Consider the following 27,558-nt stretch of genomic DNA (forward strand, 5'->3'; position numbering starts at 1 on the left):
AGTAACATTTTCATTTACTGTTAAAAGTCTTGATACACAATTTAAAAATTTCACTAGTGGTTGAAATTATCTGCCTATGAATAATTTATGTACTTAATAATCACTGAGAATTTCGATGAACTGGAAAAAATCTAAATTTATAGATGTATGAAGTATTTAATAGTAAGAATAGCAATGGAATTGTCATGCCCTATGATATTTATATTTAATTATGTGTTAACTAATTTTGATTTTGTATTTTCCTTTTAGTATTTTGCTCCCCACCCTGCACACCATTTCTTTATTCTCTGGCTTGCTCTCCATTTCCTTCTGTCTCCTCATTCTTTCCTTCTCTCTTTACCTCCATTACCTTTTTCCCCCTTTCCTTCAGACCTTTTCAAAACGGAAAGTTCTCTGGGCTGGGAAGATTGCTTGACTTATAAAATCGCTTTCTGTGTAAGAACAGGGACTTGAGTTTGACTCTCTGGAGCCCATGTAAAAGCTCAACACTTGGTGTGAGCATCTCTAATCCCAGAGCTCTTATGGAGAGATGGGAATCAGAGACAGAAGAATCCCCAGAAACTCAAGGGCCAGCTAGCCTGGTGTATGCAGTAGAAAAAAACCAAACCCAAACAACAGCAAGGTGGAAGGCAAGGACCAGCACCAAGGTTGTTTCCTGCCCTCTACATGTGAGTGTGGTACACATCTTGTTCTCCCATCCTCCCTCTCTACTGTTTCTGTCTCTCTCTGTCTTTCTGTCTCTGTCTGTCTGTCTTACACACACACACACACACACACACACACACACACACACACACACACACACACACACACATCAGACCCTAATGCCTTTTAATAGAAAGACTACAGCCCATTTTAATCAGCTCTTTCAGTCTTACCTTACGAAGCTCAGAAGCCTAACAACTCAAAACTAAACTGTATGAAATCACTGAAGTTTGCTTTGTTTGCAAAACAGAGGCCATTTCAGAAGACTTAACCTAACAATATTTGGGGTACATACTGCAGCCTTTCTTCCCAGGCTCCTAGAGTTAAGTTGGACATCAAAGCTTAATAAGGGCAGAGTGCTGTGTACGTGGTAGGTGTCCCACATCTGCCAAATGAGCGCATGCACATATAAATGAACGAGCAAATGAAACAACTACGTAAATAAGAGCTAAATTACATGGCACAGACTTGGTAATGGGACTGGTGGAATATATTAATCATACAAAGCAGCTTGGCAATTACTTAAAGCCTTTTAGAATAACATTCTGTTTTTAATTTAATTTTGTTTTATTAACAAGAGATTGGCATTGCCTGTGGGAAAAAGTAGTCCTGGCATATCTCACTGCTAACTCTTCATTAGGGAATTAAAAAAAAGTGGAAGTATTATAGGCATTAAAGAGGGTGGAAAGGCACTGTAGACCTAAAAGAAAAGACTTCAGAGGTTGGTAAGATTTCCATGAAGCAAGCTGCTTTCCACTTGGCAGTGAGGATTCGCTCCAGGGTGGGATGCAAAGTTGGAAAGTCCTGGGATTCTTTTTTCCCCTTCCATGTGAACCCAGGTTTGCTTTTTTCCCTATAGGAAACAAAAGGATGTTGAATCTTCATGTTGAATAGGACTTTGACTTTGGGCCCATATCCCCGTGCATACATTCTTCCCCTATTTTCTGTGTCTTGATGAAGTACAGTGTCCAGGAACTGGGGCTAAAATGATGTTTAAGACTCAAGCATGAGGCATTTTTCAAAACTGTAAAGAGCTGTTTATCTTGTGTTGGGAGAGTCAAGGTAATGGATGCTGGAATAACCAAGAGAAAGTGTAGGGTACATATATGTTCATTCCTAGGGGAATTAGAAAGCTTTCACTGGAGATATTAATTGACTTGGGTTCAGGATTGAATGTCTCTATCCTGCCTATAGATTAGAATAACCAGGAGACTAAAAGAAGAAAGGAAGGAGAGAAGAAAGGAAATAATAAAAGCACAAAAGAAAGTAAGGGAGAGGGAGGGAGAATGATACAGTAACTATAATTTGCTTTTTCATATATGTTTATGTTTAAATAATAATATAGAGGTAGATGATGTTAAAATGGATTATGAGGGCTGATTTGTCAGCCTTCACTGCTTAGTAAATAGTAATACATTTAGACTATATGTGATATATCATGGGAGTTCATCACAAAATAACTTAAGAGCTCATTCTCACATTAACTAACCATGGGATGAACACTCTTATCCTTAAAAATATCAAAATTAGCCGGGCGGTGGTGGCGCACGCCTTTAATCCCAGCACTCGGGAGGCAGAGCCAGGCGGATCTCTGTGAGTTCGAGGCCAGCCTGGTCTCCAAAGCAAGTTCCAGGAAAGGCGCAAAGCTACACAGAGAAACCCTGTCTCGAAAAACCAAAAAAAAAAAAAAAAGGAAAAAAAAAATATCAAAATTAGTTCATCTCACCTTAATTCAGTTTTTGTTGCCTGATTTCACAGGCAATTCCCTTAAATGTGGGTGGGCAGGAACACAGGCACTGTCCGTCCAGAAGAATTGCTTTACCTCCATTTTGACATGGATGGCATTTTTTAACACTGAATTCCTCAATGTAGTCGCCTATCGCTCTTTCCAAATTCTGTTTCTTTACGTATGCATCTTTCATTTTCAAAGGAACCAGGTTGTATATAGGGGACAACTGTAAGAAAGAAAACATTCAATCTTATATCTTTTTCTACAGAGGACCTTGTAAAACACCCTTCACTCAATCACTGACTTACAAATTCATTGATTTGCTGGAAGCTTATTGAACAGTTATTATTGCCAGATACTATGTTAGCTTTTGAGGTTACAGTTGATCAAAAGTAGTCATGATGCGCGCTATCAGGAAGGTTACATTTAAAAATAGAAAGAACGAGAGAGATCATATGTCATCAAAACTGTCATCAAGAAAGTGAGAAGTCTGAAGTGGGAGAAGCTATTTGTAATACTGCTAAAGGAGAGTGGACTCACATTCAGAAAACGTCAGCAACTGCTAAGGCTTCACAACTGTTCACTAACGTATTTTTGGTAAAATAGTACCTGTGGTGGTTTGAATAAAAATGGCCCCCACAGGCCCATAGGGAGTAGCACTATTAGGAGGTGTGGTCCTGTTGGAGTAGGTGTGGCTTTGTTAGAGGAGGTGTGTCATGGAGAGGAGGGGGCTTTGAGTACACAGAAGCTCAAGTCACTTCTAGTGTGGCTCAGTCTCTGCTGCCTGCAGATCCAGATGGGGAAACTCTCAGCTCTATCTCCAGCACCATGTCTGCCTGCATGCCACCATGCTTCCCACCGTGATGATAATGGACTAAACCTCTGAACTGTAAGCCTGCCCCGGTTACATTTTTTTTCTTTTTAAGAGTTGCCGTGGTCATGGCATGTAATCACAAAAATCACAGATTTTTTTAATCATAAAACCCAAACAAAGATAGTACCCTAACTCATATTTCAGTTCCGTTAGAAGAAAGAAACTTCTTTCTGACTCTGCCACATTGGCACAATCAGGGCAAGCATGTAGGAGAGTTATTTCGGATTTTGAAAAAAAAAAAAAGGTATTTATCTTGTTTTGCCTTCAAAAGAAAGTCAAGGCCAGATAATCTAAGATATGGGAATAGAGGGCCATGGAGGAAATAGTTTGGATAAAACTACCTAAATAATGTTCCAAGAGATAAAGATGAAGGCCATGGCAGTTTCAAAGAAGCTTAACCCTGGCATCCAAACTGCACAGGCAGATCTAACAGTTCCAGTGCAGCCCCTGAAGCCTTCCTGCACAGCTTACCTTTCCATGACCAACCTTGTCTTCTAGTAAGCAAGAAAAGGTTTTGAGTTTTTCTCCTATACCAGCTAGCTCTCTTGTCATTGTAGACACATTTAAGTAGACAGTTTATCATGAAGCTAGCTAAAATACCAAACTTAATATTAATCACATTTAGATCTCTTCCAGTCATCCAAAATAATTAACAATGTGTACCAAATGTGGTTTTTTTAATAGAATGAGAATTATTTTTTACCCCTATACAAGAGAGTTATACACAAGTTTCACCGTGCCATTATGGCTGTCGCCTACAGAGCGTTAGCATCTGGCCCTTTAAAATACTGGCTGTCTGTAACATCCAGTGCATGTCTGCTAAGCATTATAGATCAGAACAGTGTGGTAGGTTTGTTCTCCATTCATTATTAGCTCATGGCATTTGAGAAACTCTGAAAGTAGATTATTCGTTTACTCAAAGGTAAGAGTGATCGTGGGAAATGGGAAAGTGAAAAAAGAAAAGCTGAGAACAGAAAAGGTGAGGGGCAAAAGGGGCACCAATGAACAAGATTCAAGCCATCTCTTATGGCTGGACTGGGCAGTGCTCAACCAAGTGCCACCTGTGATGCAACCAAGAGCCCTGGCGCTTGGTACGTCCACATGTACCAGGTGAGTCACAAATTTGGCTACATCTTCTAGTTCACTGAAATAATACACAATGGAATTTATCAATCCCATGCATATAAGAAAATACACCTGATTTCCAGGAGAAACAACATGGGATTAAAGACTAATATTTCTCATGAGTTCCCATAAAGGGAACATTGTATTACATAGCATCCTTTTAGAAAACGAAGCAGGCTTACATAATCTTGTTTCTTATAATGCCAAAACAGAACCTTACAGGAAGCCAGTGTATTAGATTACAGCTATGCTCATCAAGCTGCTATTTCTCTGGCAGAAGTTGTAAGCTTCCTATCTCTCTGGTAATCTGCAGTAGATGTAGTTTCTCTCTGCTGACATTTTAAGGATTTGACTGTAACAGTGGATATAAAGGAAAAATAAACAGAGTTCAGCTACTCTGTGGAGACAAGATGTAGGATATTTGTGTCAGTATACAAGCAAACTGATAGGGGGATTAACATCTTTTCCTGAAAATTGAAGACTATGACAAAGGTAACTACTGAGACAATAGGCCAGCCTGTATTCTTTTTATGGAGGGAGGCCAAGAGCAAGATATTGGGATATTGAAAGGCACAGGCTCTGTTTAGTACAGTACTGCCATGGTCACTGTAATATAGGAGACAATATATACTATCATCATAATCATCAATTGTTTTACTTAGTATAATGTGACTTCCTCATTGTTCTGCCAAGATAAACCTAGCAACCTAAGTATATAGATCATTGATTTCATTTGAGACAGAAGATAAAATGCAAACAATTTAATAGTTTAGGGTGGTAGGGAGAGAGTCCATAAAGTCTCTGTATAATTAAGAAGAAAGATAACTATTTTAGTGTTAAGAGTATCTCCCAATGTTTGATATGTTGTCTACAAACAATAGAATGCTTCTCCTCACCAACAAGTGAACTAGTGATTGTGGATGTGTAATTATGTGATGAAATTAATAACCAATCTCCCAAAGGTCCATTTCCACAAGATTTATGAGAGCAGAAACTCGTTAGCATCTATTTGAAGGTCAAACTTGGTATTTTTTTTTTAGTGTGTGTGTGTGTGTGTGTGTGTGTGTGTGTGTGTGTGTGTGCTGTTGTACCAGGATGTTGAGCACAGGCCCCTGTCTATGCTAGGCCAGTGCTCTACCATTTAGATGTATCTCAAGATCCATTTTTGTTTTTGAGACAAGGTCTCATTAGGTTGCCCAGACTGACTTTAACCTTACAGGTAGGTGTTATAGCCTGGGCTCCCACACCTTATGTGAAGTGATGTGTGCACATCTGCTAAAGGCTTTATTTCTATAACCAAAATGCAGAACTGGTTGCAATTTTTTGGTTTCTGAGTTCTTTCTTTATATAAGAGATAGTTTGGGTATCTCTAATGAACTCTTTAAAGACAATAAAATAGAGTGAGGAAGTAAAATTCTCAAGAAACTAGTACTATAAAAAATGTCAGCATTTCTAAAATGTAATAAAACTGGCATCGTGAACAAAGATCAATTTGACTGGAGAGAAGGAACCATAAGACATGCACGGAAAGTTGAAAGCTATGAAAGAAAGCAACAATTACTTTCTAATAATAGCAGGGGAAAAAAAGGAGTCGTGAATAACATATACATGTTTTAGTTAAGTGGAAAGATGCAGCCAAATAGCAATGGTATTTACATCTTTACAACTGTAACGCATTGTCCCCCTTCAAGAGTAAGCAGAAGAGTACAGACTCTCAGGGTCTCCTAGATAGAACACTATTACCATTATATAAAAATGGAGGCACGTCTGGGGATTCACATCTATACCCCCTAGCACTTGGGAGGCTAATGCAGAAGGATTGCTGAGAGTTCAAGACCAGACCAGGCTATCAAGTTAAACCCAGCCTCATAAAACAGAATCAAAACAAAAATCAGAAAGGGGGCATGTCTATAATTTCAGCTACTCAAAAGGCTGAGGCAGGAGGGTCATTAAAGTTGAGTCCATTTGGACAAAGAGAAAGTGGATGAGAGGGGATTGATTCTCTGGTCACAAGAATTACTCATCTTTGTTTTTATGTTTGTCAAGACATTATGAACATTCTTTCCATAATGACTCTTGGATGAGGGTCTCCTGATGTGTGATACCCAGAGAAGACAAGGGGAGCCGAAGGCCAACCGAAGAGAACTATCCATTCTTGGTGACAATTTTGTTCCAACCTGTACTATAGACTCTATATGAACAATCTTAATAAACCTTCAGAAACACATGGGGATCTGCAGAATTAAGTGTTGTCAAGACAGACACGTCCCACACCTGTGAGTGACAGACGGCAGCAGGAGGTCATCCAAGTTGTCTGACACTACACTGTGCCTTTCTTCTCTGAAATTCTTTTTTCCAAGGAAGCCATGTGAGGGCTTTTGAGTACTAACATCTCTGTCTTATAAAGGCAACTGTTATCTGAACCCAGTGTGATGTTTAATAAGAGCATCTTCAGTCATAAAAGAAACATTCCTTACTTTCTGACTAATGAGTGCTGGAGCATCATTCAAGGATGAGGCCCAGTTGACGAAGTCAGTCACATCAATTGCCTTATCTCCTCTGAGAAGCTTTTCTTTCAGGAGGATTGCTTGTTTCCCAGTCCCTCCTCTTATTAATGAAATAACATCCTCTATGAAGTTTTCCTTAGTGATGTTTACTGGAAAAAAAAAAAAACAAGGAAGACTTGAAGCATTTGCATCTCTGTGGTCATGTATCCGGATGGCATTTGATAAATGTGTATTATGTCCTTTTAGGATAGCTTATTGTATTTGTTGAACTTTAATTGTAAATATTACACACATAAATCTCCCCTCCATAATCTAAGAGGGCAATTTTTCTCAGTAGTCAATTTATAGAATTCAATCATCTTTGTTTTGAAAAATAATGGTGGTACAATCGATTCAGGTGGATTGATAACTTACAGCTCATCATATAAATACAAGTACATACAGGAAAATTAACATGACTTTGGATGTAATATATATATATTTGAAAAGTTATATATATATATATATATATATATATATATATATATTTGAAAAGTTACCTTCATAATGATATTGTATATAGTATGCTTTAAATTATCTTGATATTATAGAAATATTAGCGTCTAAAAAGAATGAGACAAAAAGTAAACTTGTTCCTACTCCCAAATCCTATTCCCCTTTCTCTGTTTCTCTCCAAACTGAACCACTTTAAACACTTGCAAAACTTTTAAAGTCATGAAGTATTAAAGAAATCACAAGATGTTTTTCTCTAGCCTTCGTCATTTGTACAAATGAGAAATCTGAAATGATGTGGTGTAATGACTAGCTTAAGGTCACACAATTAACCTAATGTTGTGAGATGGTAATTCCAGGGTTTTGACCCTTTGTTAGTCTCAGTCATATCCACAAGTAGATAGACTTTCCACATTGTCCATCTTACCCTTCTATAGTTCCTTCATTACCAGTTGGCTCCTTAGAGATGAATCAGAAGTGTTCTTTAATCCCAGCACTCGGGAGGCAGAGGCAGGCGGATCTCTGTGAGTTTGAGGCCAGCCTGGGCTACAGAGTGAGTTCCAAGAAAGGTGCAAAGCTACACAGAGAAACCCTGTCTCGAAAAACCAAAAAAAAAAAAAGTGTTCTTCATTTAAAGTTTAATAAAAATTTTAAATAAAAATAATTTTAAGTCTTTGAGATTAGAAGAAGATGTGAAGTCTCCAGCACATTTTCATGATTGCAAATTTGCTAACAATCAATAAGAGAAGGTTATGCTTATAACAAAAACATCTAGAATTCCAAAAAGGTGTTCCACTAGTTGGGTGCTGAGGAAAGGTTACCTAATCAAGCCAAGTTGAAAGTAGATTTGGAAAGGTAACTTAGGTCTTGTTCTTTGTAATGGACACAAGGTCCTACATTAGCCCATTTAAGGCTTGTGAAAATTAAGGAGAAAAAGGAACGTGTCTTCAAGACACTTTGCCACCCGTGACCAGTTTTCTATCATTGCCACAAAAGATACACAAACACACGTGTCATGAAGAGCAGCCCTTGAGCCTCGTGCTTCCTTTGCACAGTAGTGGCCTTGACAGATGTGTGTCTATGGGCCACTTGTGCTCATAGTGAGTGGCTGAGGAAAAACGAAATAGTTCTTAGGTGATTTTGACTTTTCTAACTGAAGATGCTGGAGTGCTGATCATGAGAGGCAATGCTCTTAGGTATCAGCTCTGCCTTCCTAAGTCTAACCAGCCAGTCCCCACTTACCGCTTTTCCCATCACCTGCCTTTAAGCAATCAGTCTTATTAATATTTGCTGTGAGTGAAGGTTCATCAGAGATGGAACGCAGAGGGATGTGTATAGATGCACCCAGTTCATACCCAAGACACTTCTTTATATCACTCACTTCAACACCTGTATTATAGATTCATATGAAAATTATTTAACGTTACTATTTTGTGGCAAATATACATATGTTTCTAGATACTATTATTGAATCAAATGTGAAGATTATTTGATATGGTCTATTAACATCAGAAGTAAATTCTAACTTTACTATTTTGTGACAAATATACATATTTTTCTAGATGCCATTATTGACTCAAAGGTAACATGTCTTCCCTGCCTTGCCTTTTTATTAATATCTAGTGGCAGCCTTTCATTTGGCTTATCAACTTAGTAGCAAAGAGCATATTAAATTTTCCACCTGTTTGAAACGGATATAGGTCAACCAAGGTTGTTATAGTAAAATCTTTTATGATACCCAAGGGAGACAGCAACATCCAACATGTATTGAAGGGTTATTATATGCCTGACATTATTCTAAACATCTTGTATAAGTTAACTAATTTAATTCTCACATTAACCTTATGAAGTATCACTCTGTTTCAGTTGAGTATACAGAATCACACAACAATATCCAGTTGTTTTGGACAGATGATTTGGATATATAGCAGCTTTGTTTTGGCTGATACCATGCATACTCACAAATAACAATCTTGGAAGCTAACTCACTATAGTTGATATATGCCTACCTAAGCACTTATATCCTTAAATTCCTTGAAGTCTATAATTTATTATCTATTTTATTTAGACATATAATATATAAATATTATATAAATAATAAAATATGTAATAAATGATAATAAAATATAATATATAAAGAATATAGATAATAAAAATAAATAATAAACAGTAAATAGAAATAAAAAATAAAAAGATCTATCTATCTATCTATCTATCTATCTATTTATCTATCTATCATCTATCTATTTATCTTCTTACACTTACACTATTGTATGGCACCACCACGTCCTGCTATGGTTATTATTTATTAACACAGTCATTTTGAGTTTACTTTATTCTTTTTATTTTTATGAAAGAAATCTTTCTGTGATACCCAGGCTGGCCTCAAACTCCTGGTCTTTAGCAAGCCTGTTACCTTAGCCTCCTAAGGAGCTGGGATTACAGGCATATATTTATGTACCTGACTGTTCTACCTTATTCTTGAAAGGAATAGATGAACCTTTAGGTCCAAGGCATCTCCCAACTATAGGGGATGCATGGATGAAGCACTATGTTACTCTTTCCTCATAGTTTTGAGTATAACAGTCTTTTTCAACATGGCCTCAACTGAACTACCCCATAAGATTATAATGATCACCATATGAGGCAAAAGTAATTTTTCAACCTTATGTTAGCACATTATGTTTGTACAATATTGGTTATTTCTTCCTCTCAAAGACAACATTTAGAACAATTTGTTCCCACTAACACTGAAGAATATGTTGGAAGACAGTCATCATACATAAAATGAACTAGTCTGAGGATTAAGAGACAGGCTATATAAATTGTTTCTTATACCTTCTTCCACATCTTAAATAATGTTTCCTTAGAAGTCGTATTCCCATTAATAGCCATTTCATTATAGTATGATTTGGTGCATTTCTCAGTAATGCTGTTGAGTACTTTGGAAGCAAATGAGCCTATTCAAAGTGGAAATCAATGAGCCATTTGATAGATGGTTAGATGCCAAAGGTCAGAGCAGAATTTCTCAAAGGAACAGATTATTAGATTATTTCATCCTAAGAGTTTACTGAAAAGGGGCAATGAAAATAACAACGTTTACTTCAATCGGGATTCTGTTTCTAGGCATACCTTTATCTTTCATGGAAGCTTTATCCAAGACATATATCAATTCGTAGACTCCTCCCAGAGACCCAGAGCTACTGTAGTGAGTTCCATAGGTTTCCAAAAATCCAAAATACTCTCCCTTTTCATAGAAATTTGGCAGAGCTTTGATATCATCCAGGAAAGTTTTTGTCAGTACCACATCCCGATTTCTCATCACAAATCTACCCATGTGAACTGTTCCTTTCACATGCAGAAATATTTTTTCCTTTGATAATAAGCAGTTGAAGAAGAGAAACATGACTTTTTATCACGTCATTCAAACAAACCATAAAATCTAGAACATTCAGGGGAATGACATTTTAGCAGTGACCACTACAGCAGACCACATTAGAATGAATGAACATAACCTGTTGTTGTTGATACTGTTTGGCAACTGAAACTCTCAGACATGCTCAGTCAGACACTTTAATGACCTTCCTGGTAGTTTCTCATAAAATTAAACACTCCTCTGCCCTCATAAACATAATGCCCTTCTTAAATGCTTACCAAGGGATCTGTTTCAGGATTCCACAGCAGCATTCATCAGAATAGCTGCAAACAGGAAAAAAGCTCAAACACCCATCAACAAAGAAGTTGCTAAGCATATAGTGTTGTATCCACACAAAGGGATTTTCAGTCATCAGTCAAAAGAAACAAACTACTGACATATTCAACAAGTAATCTCAAATACAGGGTGATTCAAAGAAGTTCTACACAAAGGAATGCATACTGCATGATTCTCCTCATAGTAACAGACAAAACCAAGCTGTTATAGGAGAAATCTGGTCAGTGATTGCTTCTCAGTTGGTAGGGAATTGACTGTGAAGGACATGATGGAATTTTCTTGGGGTGGTAGAATGTTCTATATCTTGTTTTGAAGATCTATGTTTGAAGGGATGTGCTCTCTATATTTTTGGTGTGGCTTCTAAGCCCTCATGTGTAAATACAAGAATTTTATTAACAAGAATCTAACAGGAGCTTGCTTCATACATCGCAAACCATAACTAGTTTTACATCTTCTGAACTACATATTAATTCTCAGTGGAGTCTCAAAGATGAGCAAAATGGATCAGGATTCCTTTTGTCATTACTGTCAAAACTAGAAGGGCATCTTAGGATTTGGAGTAAAGTGGATGTGATCGTCTTTGGCTCAGCTGATTTCAAAGGTAGGTCTTAAATCATTTCCACCCAAATTGGAAATTTGTTCTTTATTTCATCCTAAGACAATAAAAACGATTCTTCTGGCCCCATGAGCCTCACCAGCTGCTACCCATTTCCTAGCCCTCGTTAGACACAACGTTGCATGAAAAGCTTTTTATACATTCTATTTCCAACTCTTCTTTTCCTATTTTCTCTTTCATCTATTTTTTTTCCTGAGGGAAAGGAAAGCCTTGAACATACTATGCAGACACCCTATCACTGAGCTATATTCCCATTTACTTAAATCTAATTGAGTCACTCTGCTGCCCTCACAAAGACAAAACCATTCTGGTCAAGGTTTCCAATGACCTTCATAATCCTAAGGCCAGTGATCACCATCCTCATTTTTGACCCATTAGCACATTTGACACAGCTCATCTTTCTTCTTTGTTCAGTAGATTTTTGAGTCTGGTACTGGAAAGTAGCGCTTATTAAGCTGCAGAAGATGAACAGATCACCCCTGGGGTCTTATTAACATGTAATTCTGACTTAGCAGGTCTAGGTGGCATTTGAAGGGCTAGCTTCCTATTGATGTAGGCACTGCTGATCCAGAGACCACATCGAGCAACGCGGTTCAAGGACATTGCACCTCTTGCTTTCTGGTTTTCTCTGTGGTTTCTCCTTTTGCAATTTCCTTTATATTGAAGTTTCCCAAACTTACCCCTTATTCTTCTGCTTATAAACTGTATTATAACAGTGTTGTTTGCCCAACAAAATCCTATGATTTTAAAGCATCATCTGTATGTCAAAACCTCTTAAAATTATATCTTGAACCCAGATTTCTCCCAAACTCTAGACTCCTAGCACCCACTTCTTACCAACCTTCAATTGAAGATTTAACAGACCTCACATTTCATCTAACTAGAACTTAACCCTGGTCTTCCTTTCAGCCTACTTTGCTTGACCACTGTATCCTTCAAATGGCTTAGGCTCCAAACACTGATATTGGATTTCATGGGAACTATCCTTTCTAAATTACAACCATGTCCCATCTGGATTCCTGCATTGTTTTTTTTTTTTTTTTTTTTTTTTTTTTTTTCAGTTTTTCGAGACAGGGTTTCTCTGTGTAGCTTTGCGCCTTTCCTGGGACTCACTTGGTAGCCCAGGCTGGCCTCGAACTCACAGAGATCCGCCTGGCTCTGCCTCCCGAGTGCTGGGATTAAAGGCATGCGCCACCACCGCCCGGCTGATTTTTAAACATCATCCTTATGCTTTTTTTCACATGCCCAGTTGGGCCATTTTAAGTTTAACAATGAATGTCAAGAGTTGAGCTCAAACCCGTTACAGAAAGAAAATCTACCCTTTACAGTGAGCTTTGAGGCTCTGTGTGATCCAATTAAAGTGCCCTCTTGAATCTGTTCTCTTTCTGGTTCAATGTGACAGAACCATGCCATCAGACTCTTTCTACCTTTGAACCCCAACTTTAATAGTCCTTTCAGACACACTATCCCTAATTCAACTGTTTGGAGAGATCGTCCTTAAATCTTTGGTCTCTCATCTTCTCAACACAAACTAATCACATAATTATGCACAATATGAATGCTGAGAGTTCATTGTTATCTTTATTAATGCAAATATAGTGTCTAAGCAGGTGTTTGGTATCAGGAAAGGAGGAGGAAGTATTTGATCAGCATCACACCAATCCCGAAAAGAATTCTTATATTTATTCTAGAGGTGGTAAAGTGACCTTTGAGTCTGGATTAAGTATAAAAACAAACAGATTTTTTTTTTTAAAATCTCAGCCTAAAAATGTGCTTCCAAAGTAGGCAGACCAATTTCGTGTGCAACATGCATAAGTGCACCGTACCACTCTTTGGAGATGGTCTATAGTAAGCACATAGGCATCTTTCTGAGAGGCCATGTAATACAGAAGCACAATCCTCCATCTTAACTCCTCATTGTACTAATAATCACGGTGATTGTTAAGTGGGATGCTCTGATACTCAGGTGTCAGTCAAACAGCATGCTCTGAATCCTTAGAACAAGTTCCACTCACTAACACCTAGTGTCACACTCACTGACTAGTGTCCACCATCTGAGAGTTCACTGCCTTTGGCAGTTTGCTGCCTGTTCTAGATATCTCTGTGAAGATGTTCTGGGTTTTACTTTCATTTCTTATTACCTTAAAAAGAGTTTGGTTGGTTTGAAATAAGTCCTATCAAAGTCTTTATATGTATACACATATATCCCAGTTCTTACCGTCCTTGACAAATATGTCGATAGTCGCTGAAAATTTTCACTCTTGAAATATGAAAATTTAAAACTAACAGAAGAGTCTTTAGAGTTTGTAGGTTGTTCTGTAGATTTTGAAGAGTATTCTTCTGGAAAAGCGTCAACTCCTCTTACCCGTGAACAGCACTTTACTTCAGTGATTGTAAATTTTAGAGCCAAGTTTGCATTAATACTCGAGGTCCTCTCTTGGAAGATGTTTCTGAATATTTGAATCTCCTCTTCATAATTCTCATTCCTAAGATTTGTATCAGCCTTGGTCTAAAAGTGTATAATGAAAAAAAGCTGTTAAAAACAAATGCAAATCAGGCAGCTGTTCGAAAAGCAGAAGAGGGAGAGAGAGCTCCCCAAGGCAAAGGTGCTGGAGCCGGATTTCTGCGGTTCGAATACAGAGTCTGTATCTCAGTTTCATTTCTGTGGCTGTGAGAAACTACCCTGACGGAAGCAACTTTAAGGGAGACTATGGTGATATTTTATTTGTATTAAAATGTTATTTGTATGTTAATAAATAAAGTTGCCCGGGGGTCAGAGCTATTAGCAAGCCATAGGAAAGCAGGGCAGTGGTGGCATACGCTTATAATCCCAGCACTTGGTAGGCAGAGCTGGGTGAGTCTCTGTGTGTTCAGGGATACAGCCATTATTGGATACACATGCCTTTAATCTTAATACCAATCATGGAAAACCTGGAGGCCTATACAGACAGGCCGTGACGAGGCGGTCATGTGGTTGGGCTTACAACCAATGAGAAGGCAGGACAGGAACTCTATATAAAGACTTTAACACAGGGATAGCTCTGGTTCGGAGAGGTAGGACCACTGCAGGAGGAAGGGTAAGGTTTTAGCTCTTAGCTCTGACCTCTTGGCTTTCTTCTTTGCATTGGTTCTGTGTTTCTTATTTAATAAGAAGGTTGGTTACATCTACAGGAGAATGGATTTATTCTGCTCAGGATTCCATCACTGTGAGGGAGGTCAAGGTAGGAATCCGAAGCAGTTGGTCACATTACATCCATAGTTAAGAGCAGGGCGAGGATGAACTGATGGATACTTCTGCTCAGTCTTCTTTCTTTCATAGTTTAGGACCTAACCCCTGCAAATGGTGCTATCCCCGTTTTGACTGTGTCATTTCACATCAATTAGCACAGTTAAGACACCCCTCCATAGACATGTCTATAGGTGCTTCTATATTGTTTCCCATGAACAATTACAACTAACCATCACAACCCCTCCCCTTTTAACTCGGCACAGGAATGCATCACCTTTAAGTTAAAATCTCCTATCCCTTGTCTTCAAAATTTGTGTTTATACTATAATGTAAAATATAGTCCAACGTTAAAAATCCACAGCTTTCAAAAGTTCAGACACTTTAAAAGTTCAACATCTCTTAACTCTAAAGGCCTATGATGTTAAAAAAAAAAAAATTGAAACCATATTATTCCAACATGTAACGGCACAGAATAAATGAACTGGGACATGAAACAATCACATACAATCCTCTCCTGAACACCTTCTAGAACACTCAACAGGGAAAAGTAGCAACTCTTATACCTCCATATCCAACATCCAGGGTTTGTAATACAATCTGAGTTCCAAAGGGCTTTAGTAGCCCTCCTCCTCCAGTCCTGCTCCCTCCTCCCCCAGTCCTGCTCCCTCCTCCTCCAGTCCTGCTCCCTCCTCCAGTCCTGCTCCCTCCTCCTCCAGTCCTGCTCCCTCCTCCTCCTCCAGTCCTGCTCCCTCCTCCCCCAGTCCTGCTCCCTCCTCCTCCAGTCCTGCTCCCTCCTCCAGTCCTGCTCCCTCCTCCTCCAGTCCTGCTCCCTCCTCCTCCTCCAGTCCTGCTCCCTCCTCCCCAGTCCTGCTCCCTCCTCTTCTAGTCCTGCTCCCTCCTCCTCCAGTCCTGCTCCCCCTCCTCCTCCAGTCCTGCTCCTTCCTCCTCCAGTCCTGCTCCCTCCTCCTCCAGTCTTGCTCCCTCCTCCTCCTCCAGTCCTGCTCCCTCCTCCTCCAATCCTGCTCCTTCCTCCTCCCTGCAGCAGGAACAGCTTCTCTCCTAGGCTTAGGCCATATCCATGTGACATAGGCAGCTTTCCTTAGTGGATGCCCTGTGGTACCAACACTTCAAATATCCTGGGGGTCTCTACCTACACTAAGGCTTCACCTTCATAGCTTCATCCACCAGCCTCTGAGGGCCTCTCTGCAGGGAATCCAACCCTGCCACCCAGTGCCTGGCCTTAGTTGCTCTCCAGGACTCCCTTCAATCTTTCATGCTTCCTGCTTCAAAACCGTTACCACGTGATGGTGTTTACAACACTGCCAAGTTTGAGGCCAGCCCCTTAAGATCTAGCCTGGCTCTTCTTGGACCACAGCTGTGTGTCTACTTCTGAGCACTGACTCCATCCATGCAAACACTCTTCTCTTGCCCAAGTGCAGCACAGGAGCTTCTCCAGAAAGGCAGCACCAACCTGAATACCATAGTGCCTTGATGGCTCCTCTACCAAACCAATCAATCCATTATTTTTATATTCAATTTCACCAAGAGTCTCAAGTCACAGGTAGAATGAAACAAACATAAACTAAACAACCTAATGAAGGCCAGATGGTGGTATGCATATACAGGTCATCATTTGCATGGCTCTCAACATTCTTATCTTCTAAGCTCCTACAGAATAGCCCACTGAACTAGCTCTCAACATTCCATGGTTTCTCTAGCCCAAAGTTCCAAAGTCCTTCCACAGTCCTCCCCCAAAACAACATGTTCAGGTCTCTCACAGCAATCCCCCCACTCTTGCTAACAATTTCTGTCCTACTTAGGGTTTGTATTGCTGTGATGAAACACCATGACCAAAGCATCTTGTAGGGGAAAGAGTTTATTTGCGTTATGCTTCCAAATCACTGTTCATCATTGAAAGAAGTCAGGACAGGAACTCAAACAGGGAAGAAACCTGGAGGCAGGAGCTGATGCAGAGGCCACAGAGGAGTGCTGCTTACTGATTTTCTCATCATGCCTTGCTCATCCTGCTTTCTTATAGAACCCAGGACCATAAGCCCAGGGATAGCACCACACAAAATGGACTGGGCCTTCCCCATCAGTCTTATTGAGGCATTTTCTCAATTGAGGTTCCCTTTTATTCAGATGGCTCTAGCTTGTGTCAAGTTGACATAAAACTAGCCAGCACACTGGGATATATAACATGACCTGATTTTTTTTTTAAAAAAGGCTAAAAACCAACCCAAACAAGCACATAACAACAACAAACCTCCTGCCCCTACCAAAGATCCCTAAAGCAGCCTCGTTAAAAATTTGAACATTCAAATTAAGACATTTTATGCCCATTAGGCTGCAGTCGGATATTAATATGTTGTAACTGTTTGGGTATGTTTCTCAAACTAATTTGGACTTTAATTTGTACATGAGGCATTGGAAGTATAGAAACCTAATCCATGATATTTAGAGGTTGAAGCCTTTGTTAAGTCAATAGGGGGAGCCCTATGAGGTGGGCCCCTCTACCTTAGAGCTCCAGAATCATGAGTCAAATAAACCTCTTTTCTTTATAACTCACCTGGTCTGATGTATTGTTTCATAAGAATAAAAAGCAGGGGCTAAAGAGATGGCTCAGTGTTTAAGAGCACTGGCAGCTCTTCCAGATGTCTTGGGTTCAATTCCCAGCAACCACATGCTAGCTCACAACCATCTATAATGAGATCTGGTTCTGTTTTGCAAAACATGCTTATTTTTCTTAAAAAAAAATTCTAATTATTTTACCTGAACACAGTCTAAAGGGAAAATTTACATATTCAATAAGGATAGGAATGTAGTGATTTTAAGATTTGGGAAATATTGGAAAAGACTTTATTTTTATTTTAAATTATGTATATATGTGTCTGTGTGTGGTTTGTGTAAATTAATGTAACTCTAGATGAGCTGGATTTCCCGGAGGTGGAATTGTAGGTTGTGAGGTACTTGACATTGGTGCTGGGAATTGAATATGAGTCCTGTGTAAGACCAAACGTCATTCTTGAAGGATTCTGGGGATCCAACTCAAGTCACCAGGCTTGTGTGGCAAGTTTTCACTCACTGAGCTCTCTCATTGGCCTTGCTTTTCCAAAATATTCTTTTACATCTTTTCCCATAACATACATGTTGCACAAATTCATACACATAAGAGAAAAACAAATTTTTTGACTTTATCATTTCTTACTCTTGTTCCAAGTACCAGCTTAAGTGGCACCTCTTTCGGAAAGCTGCTTTGTCTCAAAGCCTTATAAGTTTTTAGAACATATGCTTCTGTGGGTCCTTGTTTAAAACAAAAGAAAACAGAAGCCACTTCTGTTCAAATTGCTTATTAAATAGATCATCAGAGCTACAAGAGGCCAGGGGATGCCGGGCGGTGGTGGCACATGCCTTTAATCCTAGCACTCGGGAGGCAGAGCCAGGTGGATCTCTGTGAGTTCAAGGCCAGCCTGGGCTACAGAGTGAGATCCAGGACAGGCAGAAAGCTACACAGAGAAACCTTGTCTCGAAAAAAAAAAAAAAAAAAAAAAAAAAAAGGCCAGGGGTCATGCCTGCTTTATATTCTCACTGCATCCCTACTTAGGAAACAGTCAGTGTATAGAAGGTGCTCAAAGAAAATGAATGCATTAAATTCAATATGCAGAGGTAATAATAGCTAAGGCAGATAACTAACATCTTTTGTTTATTCTGTCCCAGATGTGGTTAAAGTGTTTTATGTACACACGCAGAGGAGTGACTTCAGGAAGATGGATGAATAATACCCTCCAGGACTGGTTCCCTCACAGAAACACTAATTTGAACAACTTGCCACACATACAGATAAATTCAGCAGAGCTAAGGAAACCAAGGGAGAGATTAGCTGACTGAAGTACAGCATGGCAATAAGAAAATATACACAGAAGAGGACAATTTCACCACTCACTCACCCCCAGACAGTGCTCTATGGAGAGGCCATCCAGGGTAAGGAAAGAAATTGCAGCCAGTGCTAGGCTTTGTCTTGGACAGCAGCAAGACATATAGCAAAAGGCAGATCCTCTTGGCCAGTAACTGTGGATTAAGCCTTCAGCCTGCTCTATTGACAGGTGTTCGAGTGCTTGCATGTGCCAATAACCCTTGGAGAGATTTCCAAAATTAGATCCCTTTATAGTCATGAGGTAGGCAATGTTTTTCTGTTTTCTACATGAGGAAACTGAGTCACAGGATGAGTACTTTGCTAAAGATCTCATAACTTCAGGGCTGAGGCAGGGTTCCTACCCATGAAAAATGGGGTTTTAAACCACAGAACATTTGAGATAAGAAACGTCAAGTGAGGGGAGATGAATAAGATGTTAAAACAGACAAGCATAACTTTTTCAAATAACAAAAGAAAATAATTCATTGTCAATGAGTAACCCAAATATGGTTTAAAAATTAACTCATACGGGTTAGCAAGATGGATCAGTGGGTAACGGTGCCTGCTGCAAATGGTTCCATCCCTGGGACCCACATAGTGAAAACAGACAATTAGTCCCTGAAAGTTGCCCTCTGAATTCCATATGAACTCCACAGTATGTGCATATACCACCACTCACAATAAATAAATATAATGTAATAAAAAATTTATTCATCAGGCACAAATCTGTGAGTAACCTCTCTAAATATGCAGTTGATAATGGGCAATAAGAAAGAATACTTAAGTTTTGTAGTGAGACACAATAATGTGATAGATGATTTATTTTACTGAGCAGTTGAAACTGAAGAAAAACTTTGTAAGTTAAAATAGAGATGTCCACTCATAAAATTCATGTTTATTCATGTATGGTATGACAAGCTCAGCTACTTATTTTCCAAGACCATAACAGGTTTGTCCAAGGTCACCACCAGTAGTCATAGCACCAAGGAGACACAGGGACTTAGAAAGAACTCCGCTCAAAAGCTCTCTTCCCTGATGGGCACCAAATAAGAACTCAAGCTTACATTCCTTCCTGTGTTTTTATAACCTCGATGGAAAAACTCATTTGGAGGCACTAATCCCACCCAAACTAATAAAAAGTGATTTATAGATTTCATTTATTCCACATTGTGTGAACATAGATTAGTTTTGCAACAGAAAGCTTAATGTGTTTGATTATGGGATATTGTTCCAAATATCCCAGAGGTATAAATTATGTGCAGGGCAGAAACCATGCCTTTCTCCTAAAGTATAAAACATGCTGAAATGTTGAGCCTTATGTCTTTCTAGAGGTGGAGCAAGGGAAACCAATGTGTTTACTCCCTGATGTAGGTTGATGTTTAAATCTGGGTGGCCACGTAGCCCATTCTATATCATGTAAGTTTCACCTTTATACAGGAGCTACAGAGCTGGTCACAGAGGTTACATTAATTATTGCTTAATCACTGTGGTCAAACTATGTGACCCAAACATGAGAGGGGAAAGGCTTATTTTGTCTCAACATGTCTGAGATTGCAATGAGTCCATCATGGATATAGTGGGTACACAATGGTGGGAAGTGTGTGGTAATGGGGCCAGCTCTAGAAGAGTGTTCGTGTTAGCTGGCAGCTTGTTTGTGTTGAGAAGGCAGAAGCAGAGACATTTAGAATGGAACTAGGGTTGGGATAAATCTTTAAAAGTCTCACCTAGTAACCCACTTCCTCCAGTCAGGCCCCATGCCGTAAAGGCGACACAATTTCTCAACACAGTAGCACTGTCTGGGCATTGAGTATTCAAATCCATGAACCCATGAAAGACACCTCACATATTTCACACACAGAACCTAGCAGTAGTAAAGACTTCATGAGGTTAAGATCTGAGAACTGAAAACAAAATAAGACAACATGCCAACCAACTTTCACCCATTAGTAACGACTAAAGGTGTCATGTTTTCTATATTCCATTTAGAAAAGGACTTAAAATATTTTACTGACGAAAAGAATTTTTTTTTGGTTTTTCGAGACAGGGTTCTCTGTGTAGTTTTGGTGCCTGTCCTGGATCTCGCTCTGTAGCCCAGGCTGGTCTAGAACTCACAGAGATCTGCCTGTCTCTGCTTCCTGAGTACTGGGATTAAAGGCATGTGTCACCACTGCCTGGCCTGACTGAAATTTTTTAGTGACTCATGCTTTTAATCACAGTACCTTAGAGGTAGACGCAAGTAGATCTCTGTGAGTTTGAGGCCAGCCTGGTCTACATAGTGCATTCTAATCTAGACAAGTCTATATAGTAAGACCCTGGCACGCACACACACACACACACACACACACACACACACACACACACACACACACAAATCATTTATGTTGAGTGTGTATGTATGTAGGCACTGCATGCCGTGGTGCATGTGTGGAAGTCAGATGACAACTTACGGGAATCTGGTTCCTTCTTCCACAATGTGGGCCCCAAGGATCAAACTCAGACATTCAGGCATGGTGGCAAGTGTTTTTTATCAGCTGAAACATCTCCCCGTCTCAGAAAAGTACTTTTTTGGATATACTCTTGACTCTGACTCACAAAATGTTGTGTTTAAATGAGGCAAACATGACATGGTCTATGGAGAAAGACCATAACCTCCAAATTTACCTCAGAGCTCTGGGAACTTGGTGACTTTGTTCTAGATCTACAGGTGCAAGAAATATGACAACGTAATCATTTGTGAACAAAGTGCCAGTCTGGTTCAGATACGAATCCTGACCATCTACAGGCAAACGGAATAGCTTCATGCTGAAGTGGGTAGGGATTTATTTATTTATTTTTTCTTTTTTGGGGGGGGGATTTATTTATAATGACGATGTTTTTCAAACAATACCAGTTACACTTTTTAAAAGTCTGTATGGTTTTCAGTCTGGTGGGAGTGACATCAGCAGAAAGAACTTTCTGGATATGGAATGAAGAGGACACAATGGGGCTTCTTCATTGAAAGGACTATTTCAAGAACAGCTGATGTGGAATCAGTTGGATCGTTTTGATCACGCATGAAATCTGCTCTCATTTTGTTTTTAGTCAGTTCAGAAGCCTAGGTGATTCTTATAGAATACAGCTATTTCACCAAATCTTTATCACCAGGTGTTTGTAGTTAGGACTAATGAGAGACTGATGTGTGTTTCTGAAGAGGTCTAAGATCCATCTCTCCTTTCAGTGAGCCCCACACTCACTTTAAATTCTTACTGATTGAACTTTTCACCGAATCCACTGCTAAATTTATCAAGGCACCTTTTCCCAACCCAAACAAAACGGTATGTTTTCTTTTGTGGTGACTTACTTCATAGGCCAGAAAAGCTAAGTTCCAAGGTTTGCGGTAGTACGTCAAAGTGGTTCCATCCCGCACCCGGTCACAGAGGCCGTTGTAGAACTCATTGTCAAAAGGTGTGTTCAGGGGGTCCAGCCCTAAGATGTTGATCCTGAGAAGAAGCAGATGGGGTTGTGTGGGTAAATACCACTGTTGAGGCAAGGCAGCCTTCTGTAGTGGGGAGTGTGAGACAGCTTCAGTTCATGCCACTGTCGTCCAACACGTGTGGGGTTTAATCGGGAACAGAAGCCAGGGCCTGCTCATTTCGGTGCAGTGTCTTGGCAGAAAGCATGCCTTAGGAGGTTCTTGTAAACTCTTTGGCACCTAGGGCACTGTTAGAGCATGGAAAAGAAAGGCAGCAAGTAGGACACAGGGGACCCTCTGGCTCCTGGAGTCTTAGCTCTAAGGCTGTACCTCTTACCTCACATCCCTGAGTGAACTGAACGCCAAATGCTATAACACCAACTATTTAAATTATTTGAGAGCAGAACATCCCAGGGGGGCAGTATAATATATGCATGTGATTTCTCATCTATGAATCAACATCGGGGCTCTTTCTCTTTCTCCCAATTCTCTTTAAACTTAAGCTTTCCTCCAGCTGTCTTACTGCTTGTCCAGAATCTCACCCCTCCCCCAGGATTATATTATTCCTGTTAGACTTTCCAAGATGAACATTCAAAAAAAACAGCATCTGAGCAAGGTATTCTCAAAAGTTCTATGCACCATCCCCTCAGCAAAAATATTTTTATTGGGCAAGCTTTAATTCACAGACAGAAGGATCCTTTAGCTATTTTTAATTTTAAACAAAAGTTAAGTTTGATTTCCAGGCTTAAAAACAATATCTGCACGAGAAACTGCTAGCTCTTTGTCAAGTCCACATTTGCGGCTTTGAGGAGCATAGTCATTGTTATGTAGGCAGTATGGACAGTAGATGGCTCTGAGCCCAGGATGCCAAAATGGAAATTTGTTCCACACACCTGTAACTCCCCAAACAGAAACTTTATCCATTGTTCTAGATCACATACCTAACTCCAATTAACAGGATTATAAATCTGTGTGTTACCTTCAAGAGCAATTTGTCAGAGCGTGGACGACTTACCATGAGCCCGTTGTTGATACAAAACAAAAAATTAAAACCAAGACTATTATGGTTAAAACAACTTCAAAATTTGGGCCTATTTTAACTCACTCTGAAGCTACCAAGAAAGCAACATTGTGGCTCTGTAATGGAAGGACAGTTGAGAAATTTATTTGTAAAAGTTGAGCGACAGATAAAAGGAACTCAATGCCTAACCTTCCCAAAAGACCTTTCCCAGCTCTGAAGTTCCAACACAGAGCTGAAAATTAGAGTGATGAGCTCGAAAAAGACACAGGAACAAATGCCTAGACCACGTGGCTGCTTTATTTCCTTTAACATTTCATCACTTGTTTGTGCTCTGTTTGTTCGCCCATCCCTGCATCTCTAACCCTCCCCACGACATCATGGGAGGCTTCATGCTCAACCACGTCAGTTGCTTTGGCCAGTGGCATGTTGTGGAGAGAAGCCTCTGGACACGAAGAGACCTCGTGTGTTTCTCCTGGCTCTCCTTTATTTGTGCGATCACCTTGAGAAGGCCTTCTGAAGGAAGCTGCTGCTCCTCTTCAGCTCTACTGCTCCTGCAGCCCCAGCTTTTATTTCACCAAACCGCAGTGGGAAGCAGGGCCAACCTAGCCATTGCAGCTCAAAAGCAGAGATGCCTGTCAAGCCCAGTCCTGTGAGTAATCGCTTCTTGTCTTCATTTCACTGAGGGCTGGATGCCATTCATCCACCCTGAAGTCATGCAGCAGTGGAAAGAACAGATAATGTCTTTGTTTCTTGGACAGAAGTTCAACGACATGTGATGGGACAGTGAGCGTTGTCTCGCTGTACACCTTCAGTAGACTCCTTCAGTGAACAATGAAACTCACCTTTCTTTCTAATGAGTAACCTTTGGGTGACTAATTACTACATCTAAGTGTTTGTAAGAAATGGGGTGATGTGAATATAGTTAATACACAATTGTCTCCCACAAAAATTCCTTGGAAGTTGAGGGGGGTTGGAATATAATTATCTATTTAAAAGTTAGTTTGGGAAGAATATACTGTGTCAAATAAGTAGTATAAGTAAATGCTGTATAAGGTCCATGTTATACAAGGAAGAGAGCGTCATGGGAAGATCAGAAAAGGAGTTTAGGTGGTTTGCTTTGGGCTTTGATGGGTTTCAAACTGGGATGGTGCTGGAAGTACAGGAGGAATAGTGTGGGCAAGATCCCACATGTGGCACACTTCAGGGGTGGTATTCTTACTTGTGTACCTTCTAGAGGAATTTAATTAGTCATGCCTTCCTAAACATTTTAGTGATGAGGCACCTATTATTTTTCATCTTAAGCCTGAATAGTTGCAAAAGATAAAATTTCCCATCAGCCTATGAATATTTACTAAAAATATAATTACTGTTCTCTATGGAAAAATAAATATAATATGTTAATGGCATAATAAAGGAGCATATGGTCCTCCTACAGAATTTTAACTTAATATAAAAATACAATATAATTTATATTGAATAATCTTGTTGATCACCTTTTCATGCTTTGCTGTATCAAAATCTATTAATTGAATATTTTAAGTATTAAATGTTCCTTGACCATAGAGTTTAAGTATTAAAACTCATTGTAAGTGGTATATATAAGTATGCTAAAAAAAATTTTAAGTCATTACCAAACTAAGTAAAAATTGTATTGGAAAGCTATCCCAGTGAAATGAATTGGGCTTCTTTTCAAATTAATAGATAAATTTCTGTATCTGTAGATAAATGTTACTTAGTGCTCCTAAGAGACAGGGCTCAGCACCAATATTACTTTACTTTCACTTCCCATTTTATGGATGTAAATGATGATAAATTTACTCACATGAATAAGTAGATAAGAGTAGAAGGCATTTTGTTATAGTAATGTCATTCAATTTCTTAATGTTACGTATCAAAAAGATTGCACACATAATAGCCTTTTATAAAAATTGCTTTATAGTCCATTTACTGATTATTGGTTAGAATTTTTAAAAAGTGGAGACCATTTTATTCCTAAGGCATTAGAGTCTAATTGAGCCCGAAGATGTGGAATTGGATCTTGGGTTTTCCACCATGTAGAATTAGTGAGGTGGATGAGCAGTTATTTGGCTTTTGGAAGGTAGATGATAGATGTGAAAAGGCTGCTAGAGGCCTGGAGGCATGTATCACAGTTGGTAGAGTGTTTGTCTCACATGCATGAAGACCTAGGTTCAGTCCTCAGCACCACATACAGCCTGGTATGGTGGAACAAACCTATGATCATGAGCTACATAGAAAGTTCCTGTCTTAAAAGAAATAGTGATGGATTTAACAACAACAACAACACAAGATGCAAGAAAGGACGTAGCAGCTATGGCCTCACATTTCTAAACTTTATGAAAAACAGTACTGTGGAGGTTGAGTCTTAGTGTTAGATCAGTTACGGAATTAAGAGTTGAGGAAACTATTACTTAAAGCTTGCTTGCCACTCTCCTGAAGGTTCTTATGTGCCCTTTGCTATGCATAGTCCAGCTTGAAGGATATTGTTTCACAGAACAGCACATTGACCGGTTGGCTGGACCCATCTGGAAAGTTACAGAAGCCAATAAAGTCTAAAGCACTACTGAGGGAGAGATGTTTCAAAAACCTGTGACTCGATTCCTCTCCCAGAGACAGCCAGTCTGGTCTAAAATGAGCCAATATTTTCCTGCCAAGAAATATGAAAAGTGCTCGTGAATAGAAAAGTCATCACCTGGGAAATTTTAAGAAAAACGTGTTCTTTGGCAGTGTTGAGACATGGTTGCTTCCACAGCTGCCCCAGAACCACTGGCAGCTCCAATTCACCAGGTGAATGACAAGAAAGCTCCCTTCACAGAAGTAGAGTTATGCTTAGATCACAAAAAAAAAGGCAGTCCTTACATATTGCACATCATTTACAGCTGGTTTTGATTTGCGCTTTTTCAATGAATGCAAGATGGGCTGGAGGACTTCCCTGAACATTTGTGGAGGATCTCAGATGCCTACAGAAGTCTGAAACATTTGTAAGACAATGGAATTCTGCCAGAATAGCAACTTACATGAGAGTCCTTCAAATGGATAAAGATTAACTCATTACAGCAAGTTCCTGTGACTTGCCCATGTAGAGAGTAGGGGTGTATGAAACAGTAGGTTAGATTTATTGGGGTTTCCCAGACTGAACTAGGAAGAAACACATACTAAGCATACTGCTCTAAGTGGCTTCTTTTTATTCCTCTGGTGGTCTCATTAGGAATGCTCAGGCATTTGAACACTGGATCTCCAGTTGGTGGTGCTGTTTGGAAAGGTTTAGGAGGTGTGGCCTTGCTGGAGGCAGTACATCACTGGGGTTAGGCTTTGAGATGATATAACTTCACCCTATTTCCACCTCTCTCTGTTTCTTTCTTGAGTTAGAAAGTGTGATCTCTCAGCTTCCTGCTCCTCCCACCATGCCCATCTGATGTCATGTCTTCCCGCCACGACAGACTCCTATGTGTCTGGAACTGTAAGCCCAAATAAACTCTTCTTCCTATAAGTTATCTTGGTCTTAATATTTTCTCATAACAACAGAAAAGTAACTAATACAATCCCCATTACCTTTATTTCACATGTATTTCAAAGCTACGTGAGAATGATAGAGGTTTATTATAAATATCCAGACTTCATAGAATTGTTTATAATCATATAACAAAACATCTTCAAACTTCTAGATATTAATGGCTGATTTGCTAATCAAAGTATTCTAATATATATATTGAAAGAGAGAAAAGAGAGAGAGAGAGAGAGAGAGAGAGAGAGAGAGAGAGAGAGAGAGAGAGTCTGGCTGTACAGTCAAAGCTGCTTTTGAATGAATGATCCTCCTGCCTTAGCCTCCCAAGTGTTAGAATTATAGGCATGATAATAAATAGCTGCTTAAAGCATTTCATTTTTCATTTCATTTATTTGTTTAGTATGTGTGTGTGTGTGTGTGTGTGTGTGCGCGCGCGCGCGCGCGCATGCGGGATGCAGGTGTCATGGAGCAAGTATGGAAGTCAGAGGACAACCTACAGAAGTTGAGCTCCAGGGATCAGACTTAGAATGTCAGACTCAGTGGCAAGTGCCTTCGCCCACTGAACCATTTCACTGGCCCATGGACTGTCATTTGGCAAGCTTAGTTCTGCTTTTCAGAAAAGGCATTGGCTTTAGGTCTTTGAAGTGGTTTGGAGAAGTGT

The 27,558-nt window shown here is 39.6% G+C and overlaps 1 protein-coding gene across 1 annotated transcript in view; it reads right to left on the reverse strand.

The window, feature by feature from the left end:
- Positions 1-2,432: 2,432 nt before the first annotated feature.
- C9 (complement C9) overlaps positions 2,433-27,558 on the reverse strand; it is a 42,619-nt gene continuing 17,493 nt past the window's right edge. The window contains exons 6-11 of the mRNA XM_052742806.1: positions 22,243-22,381; positions 13,979-14,269; positions 10,565-10,805; positions 8,675-8,821; positions 6,911-7,089; positions 2,433-2,660 (exon numbers count right to left, since the gene is read on the reverse strand). Coding sequence (XP_052598766.1) covers positions 2,433-2,660; positions 6,911-7,089; positions 8,675-8,821; positions 10,565-10,805; positions 13,979-14,269; positions 22,243-22,381 — 1,225 coding nt within the window. The remainder of the gene's footprint in view (positions 2,661-6,910; positions 7,090-8,674; positions 8,822-10,564; positions 10,806-13,978; positions 14,270-22,242; positions 22,382-27,558) is intronic.

Source organism: Peromyscus californicus, unplaced genomic scaffold (assembly GCF_007827085.1).
Source record: "Peromyscus californicus insignis strain IS unplaced genomic scaffold, ASM782708v3 Scaffold_18__1_contigs__length_77618521, whole genome shotgun sequence".
Classification (NCBI taxonomy): Eukaryota; Metazoa; Chordata; class Mammalia; order Rodentia; family Cricetidae; genus Peromyscus; species Peromyscus californicus.